Raw genomic sequence first — 13,695 nt, forward strand, 5'->3', positions numbered from 1 at the left:
CTTCTCGGTGCCACTAGTCGAGCCCCCAAACACCTTAATTTTCCTTTCTTTTTTCTCTTCTTTGCTTTTTTTTTTTTCTTCAACGCCAATAACGAAGCATTTCCATAAGAGTTGATTGGTTGGTCCACGCATCCTTCGTAATGGCTGCATGACACCCTGGTCGCCGGTAAAAGTCGCCAAAAAGGCAGGCAGAAAAAGGAAAAGCCCTCTGCATCAGCGATTGGCCTCATGGCCTCATGGGCTTACGGCCATAGACAACGTAGCTGCTGGCGGTTAGCAATGGTCCTCCTTGAGCCTAAATTGATTGCGCGCATTTGGAGAGCCTCATCAGCAGGTGCAACTTACTAAGGCCAGTAGGCGTGGACACCCAGATCGCGTAGTTCCTTGCGTAGCAAAGCCGAGATGACCAGAATCTCCTCTTCTGACCAGCCCAGGCTCTTTTGAAAGAGACGCATCGTCAAGCCCTCCAGGTGGTTCATCAGATTGTGCTGCTCCCAGGCCCCAATAAGTTTCAGGCGCTTATCCTTAGCCCAGGGGGTGCAGGGCATCTTGTACACCTCCTCCGTAACGCACTCGAATCCTCGTTGCTCAAACCACGCCTTGAACCGGGTCGGGTCATCTACTGGAGTGCCGTATCTTTCGCATGCCGTCTTTGTGAGATTCGCCCAATGTCGAAATGTGCTGTCGTCAGGCAGCGTGCCATCGTCACACTGTAGTAGCCCGGTATGACATTGGAACTCGATCCAACCGCCAGGCTTTAAATGTCTATCAAGCAGATGCCGTTAGCTCATGGAGAGGGAAGTTGTCGATATGGAGATACGCCGAACGAGCCATACCTGTATGCTTGGTCAATCAATTTGGGAAAGTTCCGTATCGACAGGATCAGGTCACGAGAGAAGATGAAGTCGGCGCTGTCTGCCTTCCATGTCCAGGTCTGTTCGATGTCGTCAAGCTCGAACTGACAGTTGGGCGGTACCCTTGATAGATTCATCAGCGCCATCGGCGTATAGTTGGCTCGTGTCTCGAACATACCATTGTGGCTGGGTAGGGGCTATGTCCACACCAACGACCTGAGTAGACGAAGCATTGTCAGTCCAGGGCATTTCCGCACCTATCTGGAAACAAGAACGCCGTACCTGTGCTCCGGGATAGTCGTCGGCGACTTCAACACACCATATGCCTTCAAAGAGTCAGCGTCAGCGCCACGATGGTGCACTTTGGCTTGGGGTCAAGCTACCTGTGCCGCATCCCAGGTCCAGAATCCTCTGTGGGTTTTCGCTGATTGGTGATAGGAAGCGTCTCTGCTTAAGAAGGGAGTAGTATTTGGTGTGACACAAGTCCATGCGATCAAGTTCCTGATCGTCCATAGGGAGCCCGTACTCTTGAGAGAACAATGTCGGGTTAGCACACAAGCCTGCAACCAGGGACCGCGATTGCATCTGCGCTTCAAGGGGGGGAAATTCAACGGTACCTTCTTTCCCATATGCGGCGTAGACTCGCTGGCCTTCGCCCACGACGCCATGAAGTATGGATGAGGTGACGGAAGTCAACGAAGACTGGAAGCTTCCGATGTCGTTACCCTGGCCGGGTCAGAAGGTGTTCAGCCGACATTCAGCTCCGCGCCAAGCTACTTACCTCGTCCACGTCGTCCGGCGGTGACACCGCAGCCTATGTCAGGCGCATGTGTTAGTAACTCTTGGCTTGGGTGGCCTATCATCGCCGAGAAGGACAGTGGCCATTGCACAGACAGCCCTGTCTCGTCGTACACACCTCATCGGGGGGAATCATTCCAGACGGCTCTGTCATGATAGCTAATGAAGGCCGTGGGTTGTCGCCCATGGTATGGCGTCCGAATACAAGGCCTGGGACAGCCCTCGGGCAGGGTGACTCGAAGCCTCAGCGGCTGCTGTCACGAGTTGAAGCGTCGGTCTGTATTGCAGCGCAAGAGCTTGTCGTTTCTCTCGCTTTTCTCCCTTTTGTTAATGATGAAAGGTCCAGGTTTCCGTCAGCTGCGGCAGAAGAGCGGCCTGGCCCAGTTGCTGAAGAGGTGGGAGGGCCGATCGCTGGCTGCAGCAGTAGTTCTCAAGTTAAGCTGCAGAGGGAAAGGCGACAAGCTGCTGGTGCGCAATAGTATGGGTAGGCAGATTGAATGGGGCAATGCGAGTCGATGGAGATGGAGCGTGGCGTTTCTCTTTGGCTTTGGCTTGGGCTCTGGCGTTTGTTTTTGCTTGCGGATCTGGTTGCTGGCTTCAAGCTTTTGGGATGTGGCTTTCAGCTTATGTGATGGCTTCCCTCCCGCAACTGGCATGCGTGTGCTCTTGCTCTATCCTCACTCGGCAAGGTCTGGACGCAACTCCAGGTCTGTCCTTGCCCCGTTTGTGTTGCCGAGGAAGCGTCGCCGTGAACCGGATTCCTGCAAGCTCTCAATGCCCAGCAGTCTCAATGCCGTCTCAGCGTGACAGGCTGCCCGAGAGGCTATCAATAGCACCTTCACTATCCAAATCCCTGAAACGGAGCGGGCCGGCTTGCTGGGAAGGCTATTGCGACGCCCAGCCTCCAGTCTCTCCTCTCAGCGCAGTTCTCGGGATGCCGGCGCGCAGCATAAGGTACATGTAGATGACAGGAACAGCTGGGGGACTCGGCGTGGGCTAGGCAGGAATGGGTGGCCTATCGCACGAGACAGAGACGACAGAAACCACAGACTGGGGGCGATTGGCAGGAGGGGGAACGAGAGCAGAGAGCTGAGCGCAGAGAAGTTCCCTTCCAAGGTTCTCCTCGGCGATGCGGACTCCAGTACAATTGAGTGCAGTGCCCGTCACCCCGGTAGTGTCCACTTCTTCCAAGGGTCGCCAAAGCGGATGTATGTCAGGACCGCCGAGTCATGTGTGTTAACCGCTTTTTGCGCCCAGGAGACGATGGACGATGTTTGAACCAACACGATAGTTGTCAACCTTGGAGTAGCAGCAGTGGAAGAGAAGAGGGAAGCCGCCAGTGGCCGCCGAGAAGATGTGTGGGCGACGGAGGTGTTGCAATCCATCAAGCGTTACTCAGGTGCGAATCTGGGACTACCTTAGGCACAGACTCGAGAGCAGCACGGGGAGCCTCCAATGTCCATCTCTACCGGCATTCTGCCAAACTACCTTACATGCACTTTGCCTGGCTGCCTACCTGCCTTGGTACCTACCTACTAACAGGTGGTATCGGCTATAAATGCAGCAGGCATGTACAACAAGTCCGAGATCGTCCGCTGGGCTGGCGGGAGGTGGGATTGACGAGAGCTGCTCCGTACCTGATGGCACGAATATGCATTGAGATGGCATCGCTGAGGCCCTGCGTCCATCAGCAGAAGCGGCCACACAGGACGACAAGCCCCAGCTTGCCTGCCTCTGTACGCTCTCTTGCATACATACACGATACAGGTACGAGACACATACATGACAACCATGTAGACTCAGGGACGGTGCTGCTTGTTTGCATCGCAAGCATACGGCTACATGTTGTTTGCAGGCGCGTACGAGTACATGCTACATACATGTACCTGATGGGGTATGTGGCAGTGCAGTCGTGGACTCGGAGTCGTATTGCATCGGCAACTGTTACGAGTATCAGAACAGTATCACAATTCAGACGAGACGCTCTCCATTGGGAGATATGTCTGCTACCTGTGTGATTAGCAGTATAACCACAGACGCGTGTACATGTATGTCTGGACGAAAGACATCAATGCCATGTCCCGGATGGAACAGCCGGTCGGGGTTCCATGAAAGGAGATGCCAGCACGGCAGCCTCAAAACAGGATACGATCAAGGTGGCCCAGGCTTCGCTTGTCGATGCTTGACGCAGCTGACGATATTAGATCCCAAAAGACTGACTGCGTGTCGATGCTGACTTTGATTTGCCACGTATGCGTTCGTAACAGACAAGCTCAGCTCCAAGGCGGCTCAACTGACTGCCGAGCATCATGACCATCAAGCTTGCTTCGTCTGCTGCCGTCGAGGCAAGTTCACGTTGGAAGTACAAGTATTTCGTTGCCATCGAGCCATCTCGCTTGGGGCCAACTCCTGCAGCCGTGGTGCATGCTCACCTGCTCCTGGTAGGGCTAGCGAGGCATGCAGATGCAGGCTTCATCCAGCTGCCGCCGTGACTGGCTGGATAAAAGGGCAACGCCACCATCTGCTGAACGCCAAAAATGACCAACAGCAGTTGAGGATGCCCGCCAACTCGAGGTTGATGCGCTCCCGCAGTACGCTGTTGGAGTCGACATCGTACACTATTGGAGTAGGAACCTCGTTCCACATACAGGTAGAGACAGGTAGGAGAGGCCTGGTCTGCGTTTCCAGCCCGGCTGTTACAGGGGCGCAGGCCACTATATTCTCGCTTTCCCGCCCCGCTCCGGAGGCTAGACGGCCTGGTTGCGGAACCCGACGATTTCGAGGTCCCGCGACACGCTGAAGATTCGAGCGTCGGTCGAAAGACGGGCGTCTCGAGGCTCGGCCAACAACCAACACCAGACCAGACCAACGACGCCCGCGCCGCCGGGGAACGGAGCCGCCGCAGAACGTTGGGCCGAGCTGTGGTGATGCTCCCAGAACGGACAACTGGTCCGTTGCAAGCACTCGTACAAGTATATGGGGAAAGCGATTCCGGGACGACGAGGATGTCACGACCTGGCACGGAGCCATCCGCGAGACTCCCAGGACGAGCGAAACCCCGTACAGGCACAGGCACTGGACAAGATCGCACGCTGGTTGAATGGATTCATGTCCGTCCCATGCCAGCAGTGGCAGATCACGGCAGATTCCCCAAGGGCCCTTGGCGTCGCGCTGCCTACATGGAATCGTTGGCGTTCCCGGCGGTCCCCTTTGGCTAAAGAGATCCTCGTCCAGCAGATGACCTTCGGGCGAGCCGAGTCGACTAGTATGCGCAAACGACTCTCCGCCTCGTCTCGCTACCATCACTACTAATCTGCCTCACCCGCGTTCGACAACGCCGAATACACGCGTATACAGATAGCGGTGTACGAAGTGCATGCAGCAAAGCCAGGGAGAGTCCGCATCACGAAGCTGGACGCACATCTTTTGGGGCGAGCATTGCGCATGATAGTACGGCAACTGGGTTTCTGACCAAACCCTGCTCCGTACTCCGTGCCTTATTAGGGAGAATCTACTGGACGGGAGTCGGGAGAAAATCCTGGAGACATGTTTGGATCTAATGCCCCCCCATGCCTTGCCCTGATCGCCGTGGCCTGTTTAGCCTTGCCTCACGTCTTTACCGCCGTCTGGGGCCGCCCGGGTGATGGTCAGATTGTGGGCGTTCGCCAGCATCAGATGGAACGTCCCGACATCGCCAGAGCGCGGTTGTCGTTGGAGACGCTGCGCCAGCATCCTTCAAGTGCTTGTTGGGTGCATGAAGTTCTTACAGTACCTATCCTTTGGGACGGGCACATACGAGTACGCACCCGTCGTCGTTCAGATGAGGCATCAGCCGGCGTCATCATGGAGCGCCCCTTTCATGCACGCACCTGGCAGTCATATCACAGAATGGACTTAATCGCCACAGGGCGCTGCTTCTTACTCTATCTGGCATTCGTTCTATCAAGAGCATGAAACCAGCGAGCGACATGCAGTATCGACGAATGTTGCAGGGGATATTGATTGAAAACGGGCCTACCCGCGTCTTACATGCTTCTCCTCGGCAGTCTGATCCTTCCGTCATGGCTCCCGTCGTCAGCCCATCGAGGGAAATACATAGATGCCAATGCCTGTCAGACCGCAACCACATAGTACAGAAAAAGCTGACCCTGATTAAGTTGCGACGGCTTCTCTGGTCCGTCGACGGCGCGACTATTACCACGTGGCCTTTGACATGCCGAGACTTGTCACAGCTGGCGGCTGTTGTGTTCCATCTCGTTGTGTGTCTCTGGCATACGAGCGGCCTCGTCGCAGCTCCTGTCCCACGCCGCGCTCCGGACAGCATGAGGGTATTGCTACGAGCTGTGATACCGATACTCGCACAGCAAGGGACGCAAGTTGGGCATCTTACCTTGGTACATATACATGAGCGACGATGCAAGTGCCGTCGGACCCATTGTTAGATGCCACCTCACAAGAAGGTGTGTCGTTGACATGCCGCCATTTCCATTCCCCAAGCTTTTCATGCGGCGTCTTTCATGCGTCTCGCATGTTCCGGCTGTCAGTCAAAACGGCCCTCTCGGGCGATCCCCTGCCCCCCAAGCAGGGGGGTTTCCAGCCTACCAGGACAGGCCCTGGTGAGGTTCCGGTGTGTAGGACCAGGCGCAACATTCACTCGATTCGGATGTCGCTCACACACCCTCTTTATGCGGTGCGACTTGAATCCTGCCCGTATGGAGTACGAGTTCTTCTCTCTTACACGGAGTATTATGTGCAGCATCTATGAAGCAAATAGATGCTACGAGACGCTTTTGGTGATAGGGATTCTTTACCAAGCATTGTAAAGTGCTTCAACTTGATGATTAACAGCGACATTTGGTCAGAAGTGATATAACTTTGGGCAGCCTGGAATTGTCCGGATGCAACTGGAGCCGGATGTTCTTGAAAGTATAAATGCTGCTTCCTGGGCGCTTCTCCGCGCCCAGATGCCTTAGATCTCTTTGATGCGTATCAGTCCTAACGCCAAACCTAGTACCAGTAACATCAAATAGCGGCAAAGAGGGTAAAATCAAAGAGAAGGAGAAACAGCAGGCTACAATCGGCTCAATATATGATATCAGTCAAAGAAGTACCTAGGTAGTAATAACAAGGCTCAGGAGGCAAGACAACTTGAAGACAAGAGCAATAAGGCTACCTGTACACGTCCAACCCCATCTCCCGTGGTGAGAAAAGGGAAATCACACAAAAGGGGATCTTTTTCCCCCCTTGTTCTATCAACGGCAGGGGGAGGGGGTTCCAGGCTTTTTTCTCTTTTTTTTTTTTTTTTTTTTGTAGCCTTGGAATCGGGGTTTCTATTTTGAGATCCCTGAGTGAAAGATTCAGTATTTCTTCCTTGGGGTATTCTTTTCTTGGAGTATTCTCGGCGTATTCTCATTGGGGTATTCTTAGTTGGAGCATATTGGGACTTGTTGCAGCAGCGAATCGCACAACTAACTGAGTTGTTACGGGCAAATCGGCTCTTGTAGGGCCGGAATTGGTGAGAGTGTTGAATGCGGAGAGTGGATGGATATTCAAGTTGTTGGATTTCAAGTCGTGATATCGGATCAACCCGACCTGTACGGTTCATAAAAACACACATGCAGAGTGTCTACATGGTGGACAATTCAGACAGAATGCATGAGATCCTCTCTATTTTTCTCAATGTTTAAGAAATTGCTGTTGTACATGGTATATTGATACACCTCTTTTATATATACTTCCATAAATCATAACCACCCATCATCAAATCTTCCCCGTCAGCCAATCCCTCTCCTTGTTCCTCGGCGCGTCCCCGTAGCCCGTCACCGGCAAGTCGCGCCTCTTGAGCTCCTCCTCAATCACCTTCCACCGTCCCACGGCCACCTCCTTGTCGATGGGGCCGACCCTGCGGTCATGCACCTTGACGTTGGTGAGGTCGGCGAAGGCGTTGCGCCTCTCGAGGACCTGCGCCAGCTTCAGCGGCTTGGGGTCCCGCGCCGCGAGGGTCAGGATGTGCTTGGCGGTGTTGGCGGCGGCGAGTTTGGCGTCGGGGATGAGGATGCCGGTGAGCTGGTAGAGGCGTTTGCGGAGCTGTTTTATTTAGGAAAATAGAATTAGCAACTGCTTTTTCGCACACACGAGCCTGAACTGTTGAATAACATACCGCAAATCGCAGGGGGTTGTCCAACGCAATGTTCTTCCACGAAGAGTCCCACGACCGGAGCATCTCCCTGGCCTCCTCAGCAGTAACGCTCGTCGTCGTAGACTCAGCCTCTTGGGCCTCGCTCGTCAAAGCCTCAGCAATCGCCGAGGCATCTCCCTTCAGCGTAGCCTTGCCATCCTGCACCTCCACCTGCGCGGCCAGCGCCTGGTCCAACTGCGCCCTCGACCCCCCCTCGGACCACTTCTTCGTAGCCCACTCCGAGAAGACGCCCGCCTGCTGCAGCGCCAGCGCCTCCACGACCGCCCGGCGCAGGTGCACCTCGACGACCTCCTTCTCCACGGCCTTGACCGCGCTGCCGAAGCCCTTGAACTCGCTCTCCTCGCCCCAGTGGCCCGGCTGCTCCCACCACGTGCTCAGCGGCCCAATCTCCTCCAGCCCCTCAGCGTCCGTGGCGGGCACGTACGTCGGATCCGACGCCTGCAGCTCCTTCTCCGCCGGGGCCTCAGTCCTCCGTCCCGGCAGCGGCAGCCTCGACTCCCGCACGGCGGCCGGCGTCTTGTCGCGGCGCGGCCTGCTGCCGCCGATCTCGAGCGCCTCCTCCGGCAGGTTCGACTCCGCCTCAGGCTCCATCCGCTGCGTGTAGGGGTCGGCCGGCCCGGGGGCCTCGCCCTTCCACAGCTTGCCCCGGATCCAGTCCGTGTTCTTGCTCTGCGCGGGGCTGGTCGTCGAGATGGCGCGGGCGGCGGCGGCGGCGGCGAAGGACGGTCTGGATGCGGCGGCGCATTGTGACGGGAGGGCCAGTGGCAGAGACTGGAGTCTCCGCATCCTTGTTATTCGGGCCATTGGCGGTGTTGTGTGTGTGTGAGAGGTGAAAGAGTTTCACCAGGGTTTGTTGGATGGGATTTTGAGATTGCTCACGTTCAGACTCAAACTTGCAACTTTTCCAGATATGGGGCTGTGACGACAGGACCAACCAGAGCGCAGGATTGGCATCGAGAAGCCCCACATTTGCGGCCAGCCTTGTCGCCAGCTTCGGCAGCGCAAGGGATTCAAATCCATCCTTCAACCTTGGATCTGCACTGTAATCTGCGACCAAGATGCAGTGAAAGATAGGAGGCAGCTCTACTTTTGCGGCAACAACGGAACATCCTCCCATTACTATCCGGCGCCATAGGCACAACCCGCCATGGCTCGAATCCATCTGCTGGTGCTCCTCCTCGCTGCGCTCATAGCGCTAGCCTCCGCCTCTTGTAAGCTTCACGCAAGAAGCAGTTCCAATATTTCACAATGGCCACGCAGATTCCCGATCCGAAAGCTGACTCCTCACGAAAAATCGGCAGCCGCCCCTAGATTCTGCAAATGCACATGCTTCAAGAACAGCACCATCATCCCCCTCGGCCCCCAACACCAATCCGACCAGCGATCCCTCTTCCACCAAGAGCCTCCTCCCTCCTCCCCCTCGCTCGACCATGCCCGCAGGACGGCGTCGACCTCGTGCGCGGACTGCACAAAGGCCTTCTGCCTGAGCCAGGGCATCAGCTTCTGCGAAAACGCCGAGGAGGACGACGTCGTCACCATGTGCTTCCAGCGCGACAGCAACAAGGACAAGATCATCGTCTGGGGCTTCATCTTCGGCACCCTGGGCCTGCTGGGCTGGGCCGCCTTCAAGAGGGTGCTGGAGTGGAGGGAGGCGCGGAACCTGGGGCGGCTGGGCGCCAGTTACGCTGCTGTGGGCGGCAGTCGATAGCATTTGTCATGTTTTCGATGCGAAATGGTTTTCTTGGCTTTGCGTTGCGCGGCGTTTTGGGGACACATTTGGTAGCTCTGGGGGGTTGGCACTTGATACATGGGCCTTGGATCTTTGCATGTTGCTAGGTAGGTAGGAAATCAATGTCATATTCAGAAATGGTCGTCGTATGCCATCTGCGACGAGGCACACGGCAACTCGCACAGCCGACGACGACGTATGGCCTCTTTTTATGTTCCTTCAAATGCGCCAATTCTCGACATTCATTGTTGAATGCTCTCCCTGAAACTTTTTCTTATTTACGCTGGCCAGGGAGGAAGCCAGTATCTTCGCGCGCAAACTCGCGGATTGTAACATCCAAATCAACAAACCAACCCTCTGCCTCTTTTTTTTCTTCCTCTATCATCGTACACGCATGCGCCATCTTCAGACAGACTCTACATTCAGTCCTCCTCCAGAGTGCTCACCTTGGGCTCTGCGCTAGGGGCACCAGAGTTGATCTCGCGTCGAGTGCGGACGGCGGCGGCAAGGTCCTCGAGCACCGTGACTGTGTCCTCCCAGTTGATGCATGCGTCGGTAATGCTGACGCCGCGCTTCAGACCGGCCGGGCCCTCTGCAGGAACCTTTTGGTTGCCCTCGTTGATGTTGGACTCGATCATGACGCCAACAATGGCTCGCTCGCCCTCGCGCAGCTGGTCGGCAATGGCCTTTGCAACCTTGGGCTGGTTGTTGTGGTTCTTCTGAGAGTTGCCTAACGTTTTGTTAGGACCAATCCACATTTGCGACATGAGAAAAAAAAATAAAGCCTTACCGTGAGAGCAGTCAATCATAATGGCCAGCTTCTGGCCCTTGTCTGTCAGCATCTTCTTGGCCGCCTGGACACTCTCCTTGTCAAAGTTGGGGCCCTTGCTTCCGCCTCTCAGGATCACGAAGCCGTGCTCGTTGCCCTTGGTGCGGGTAATGGCAGCCAGGCCCTGTTTCGTCACACCCATGAAGTGGTGCTTGGCCGCGGCAGCGCCAATGGCGTCGATAGCGACACCGAGGCTGCCGTCGGTTCCGTTCTTGAAGCCCACGGGGAAGGACAGGCCGGAAGCCAGCTCGCGGTGAAGCTGAGACTCGGTCGTTCGCGCGCCAATGGCGCCGACGGAGATGCAGTCGGCGAGGAACTGGGGGGAGATGGTGTCGAGCATCTCCGTGGCAATGGGCATGCCGTTGGAGGTCAGGTCGACGAAGAGCCGGCGGGAGACGCGCAGGCCCTTGTTGATCTGGAAGGACGAGTCGATATCGGGGTCGTTGATCAGGCCTTTCCAGCCCACGGTCGTGCGAGGCTTCTCCAGGTAGGCGCGCATCACGATGCAGAGGTCGTCGGCGAGCTTCTCGGAGAGCTGCTTGAGGCGGGCGGCGTACTCGTGGGCGGCCTCGGGGTCGTGGATGGAGCAGGGGCCGACGACGACTAATAGCCTGTCGTTCTGGCCCATGATGATCTGGGCAGCGTCTCTCCGGCCCTTGACGACGGTCTGGAGGGCATTGGGCGTCATGGGGATCTCAGAGATGAGCAGAGCCGGGGGGATCAAAGGATCCTGGCCCAGGACTATTAGATTGCTGTTAGCCCGTGATCGAGTCGAGGCTCAATGCTTCTCCTGGCAGAGAATGGCGTGGCCGAGCGAGCAATTCGCAACGGCGCAAAATGCCCATCGGCGCAAGGATCGGAATCGCATGTGTCAAAGGCTTCAAAGCACCGGTCCGCCACCGCTGTCCGGATTTCCTCGCAGCTTCAGGACATTGTCGACAGCTATTGGTACTCACTTCTGGTGTCATCAGCGATAATCTCTGCGTCAACGCCAGGCATCTTGTCGGTAGAGTCTGCGGTGCTTGGGGAGAGAAGGTGAAGAGGTGAAAAATCGAGGAACCGGAACGATGGTGGGGTGTTTTTGGCGACTTGGACTGGCGGGGTCACTGGAAGCAAAAGATGGCGAGTCAAGGGTATCACAAAAACGAAGAGCAATGAGATCTGGATGAAGAAGAATTCTCCGTGGAAGCTATTCCTCGGGAAAAGAACACGGCCTTGAAGATATATCAACCGGCAGCGCGCAACACAGGTCCCAATGAGTCAGATCACCCATGTAAACCGGAGAGCAGCCAAAAATGCCGGGCAAAATTCCCTGGGATCGGCCGTGCTTCGGAGGTGTGGATGCGCCGTGAGCTGCCAGAAAAAAAAAATTGGTCTCCAGTAAACAAGGGAAAAAGAGGCCACAGTTACGTCGGTTTGCCTTTTAGCTCCAAGAGTGGTCAATTGGGGGCGCGCAATTGGTCAGTATGTGAGTCGACCAGTTCTGCGAGTAAGGCCTCTATTTTGAAAGGTCCACAGCCAGCCTTGACAGCAGATCATCGGAGTGCTGCCTTTCTTGACACTTTTTCCTTGCAGGCGCTGTAGAAGCTGCTCCGTCTGTGTTCCTTTCTTGCCGAGTGCATGTACCATCGACTGAGATACTGCATCTACTACCTTAGGTACTAGATGGCTTATTCCAAGCTCCATAAGCTGACGCCTTCCGCTTCGGGGAGATCATGGTTGTTGTACATGCTGGATTCGATGCGATCTCCGGAGCATGTGAACGTTATACCGACTCAGGTACCACACTTACACGCCTACGGTACTTTATATGCCCCAAAGAACACGGGCTGGTCTGAAGCATCCAGCGGATATGGAATCGAACTTGCGTAGCTTGAAGCAGGGGATTATTAGATCGCATGAGGCGTTGGGGATGGTTACCTGGGTACCTATTCAGCTGAGGCTGGTGATGGGCGCCTGTGAGTGAGTGAGTACCTTATGCACAAGCCTTGATGAAGTATGAGTGGTCTTCAAGTCACCGGCACCCAGGGCACGAAACGAGAAAACATAGATGAAGCCTGTTCTTGAGACAGCTGTCCTTGAATATTCCGAAAAATACCGAACTGCGAACGCTGAGAGGTCTCTAGCACCGGATAATCAGCCAAATGTTGACGGTTGCGTACTTGTGGTGCAAGACTGAGACTGAAGTTTCCATTGCTCTCCAAATTCCCGATATCCCCCCACCACCACCACACCACTACCATCATTCTTACCTACCCTGCACCATGCCGTGAACTACCAGATATTCGACAATGCATAGCGGCAAGGCTTGGAAAACTGAATGGAAGCAATAATGACTGAGAGGTACTACATATAGTTCAATCCATAAAAGTATATGTCCGCTTTTCCATCAGGTATGCTATCGACAGCTCGCACACGGTGGCGCCTATCACGACTCAGCTGTATGCGTACGGATCTGTTGACATACCTACCTACCTTAGGTAGACATAGGTCCACATTGACTGATGCCGATGGCCAAGGTATAAGGAGGTGAACGATAAAACACAAACACAAACAGATACAGACACTAGCCATACATACGGAGTAGGTAGACAAGCGGGCATGATTTCCTGCAACAAGCTCGAGGTAGAATGCCCTCTACCATCTACTCCGAACCTCCCACCTCGCCAGCCAAATCCCACACACACCTCCCAGCGACACCTTCCTGATGACTTACATGACACGATCAAAGACCGTCTCCTCGAACTGCCTCTACAAGTATTGTGGTAATGGTTTCCCCCCTCCCATGATAACCATCTGTTTTGCCCTCATGCATCAACCACGACTTCATTTCCCTGTCGTAGTCTGCCAAATCTCCCAACTTTCGCACCAACACCAAAATAAGGCGGCATTGGCACTGTCAAATAGCCAACACATATGCGAAACGTACCTCATCCTGATTCCCCCTCGTCCTCATCTTGCTACAGCCAAGGCAACCAGCACAAGACTCGAATTCGACGTGCATTCTCAGTCATGCACCCTTCATGTACCCTTACATCAGAATCCGCATCATCAATTCCTCTGTGGCGCAATTGGCTAGCGCGTCTGACTGTTAATCAGGAGGTTGGAAGTTCGAGCCTTCCCGGAGGAGATCTGAAATCTTGAGGATTTCTTTTTGCTGTTTTCTCCCAGTACTTGATCACGCAGTCATCAGGAGTTTAAGTCGTCTTGAGTGTCTTCTTCAAAAATTCACAAGCATTGTTGATCCATCAATCTCAAATGAGGTCAATTCGTTAAGTCTACCTAA

The 13,695-nt window shown here is 54.9% G+C and overlaps 5 protein-coding genes and 1 non-coding gene across 6 annotated transcripts; 3 read left to right on the forward strand and 3 right to left on the reverse strand.

Moving 5' to 3' along the window:
• Nucleotides 1-226: 226 nt before the first annotated feature.
• Nucleotides 227-1,839, reverse strand: BBK36DRAFT_1111977 (S-adenosyl-L-methionine-dependent methyltransferase; the record flags this gene model as incomplete). The annotated part of the gene is made up of 6 exons (XM_024889762.1): nucleotides 227-263; nucleotides 346-765; nucleotides 837-977; nucleotides 1,207-1,381; nucleotides 1,472-1,556; nucleotides 1,771-1,839. 6 exons carry the CDS (start codon nucleotides 1,837-1,839, stop codon nucleotides 227-229), a joined length of 927 nt encoding a protein of 308 aa, XP_024752501.1.
• Nucleotides 1,840-3,961: 2,122 nt separating this feature from the next.
• On the forward strand, nucleotides 3,962-4,964 carry BBK36DRAFT_1139262 (hypothetical protein; the record flags this gene model as incomplete). Its single annotated transcript, XM_024893297.1, has 5 exons — nucleotides 3,962-4,093; nucleotides 4,204-4,243; nucleotides 4,303-4,312; nucleotides 4,363-4,576; nucleotides 4,614-4,964. The coding sequence occupies 5 exons, from the start codon at nucleotides 3,962-3,964 to the stop codon at nucleotides 4,962-4,964; spliced, it is 747 nt and encodes a 248-aa protein (XP_024752502.1).
• A 2,448-nt stretch (nucleotides 4,965-7,412) lies between these two features.
• BBK36DRAFT_1134700 (hypothetical protein) lies at nucleotides 7,413-8,664 on the reverse strand (the record flags this gene model as incomplete). Its single annotated transcript, XM_024892395.1, is given in 3 exon segments — nucleotides 7,413-7,739; nucleotides 7,813-8,554; nucleotides 8,570-8,664. The coding sequence occupies 3 exon segments, from the start codon at nucleotides 8,635-8,637 to the stop codon at nucleotides 7,413-7,415; spliced, it is 1,137 nt and encodes a 378-aa protein (XP_024752503.1). The 5' UTR covers nucleotides 8,638-8,664.
• A 334-nt stretch (nucleotides 8,665-8,998) lies between these two features.
• On the forward strand, nucleotides 8,999-9,559 carry BBK36DRAFT_1139264 (hypothetical protein; the record flags this gene model as incomplete). The annotated part of the gene is made up of 2 exons (XM_024893298.1): nucleotides 8,999-9,062; nucleotides 9,153-9,559. 2 exons carry the CDS (start codon nucleotides 8,999-9,001, stop codon nucleotides 9,557-9,559), a joined length of 471 nt encoding a protein of 156 aa, XP_024752504.1.
• A 443-nt stretch (nucleotides 9,560-10,002) lies between these two features.
• On the reverse strand, nucleotides 10,003-11,408 carry BBK36DRAFT_1167046 (DAHP synthase-like protein; the record flags this gene model as incomplete). Its single annotated transcript, XM_024894992.1, has 3 exons — nucleotides 10,003-10,310; nucleotides 10,371-11,150; nucleotides 11,366-11,408. The coding sequence occupies 3 exons, from the start codon at nucleotides 11,406-11,408 to the stop codon at nucleotides 10,003-10,005; spliced, it is 1,131 nt and encodes a 376-aa protein (XP_024752505.1).
• Nucleotides 11,409-13,465: 2,057 nt separating this feature from the next.
• On the forward strand, nucleotides 13,466-13,539 carry BBK36DRAFT_t48. The gene has a single exon. It is a non-coding gene; the product is annotated as a tRNA-Asn (tRNA).
• The last annotated feature ends 156 nt before the right edge of the window (nucleotides 13,540-13,695 follow it).

Source organism: Trichoderma citrinoviride, assembly GCF_003025115.1.
Source record: "Trichoderma citrinoviride strain TUCIM 6016 unplaced genomic scaffold BBK36scaffold_3, whole genome shotgun sequence".
NCBI lineage: Eukaryota > Fungi > Ascomycota > Sordariomycetes > Hypocreales > Hypocreaceae > Trichoderma > Trichoderma citrinoviride.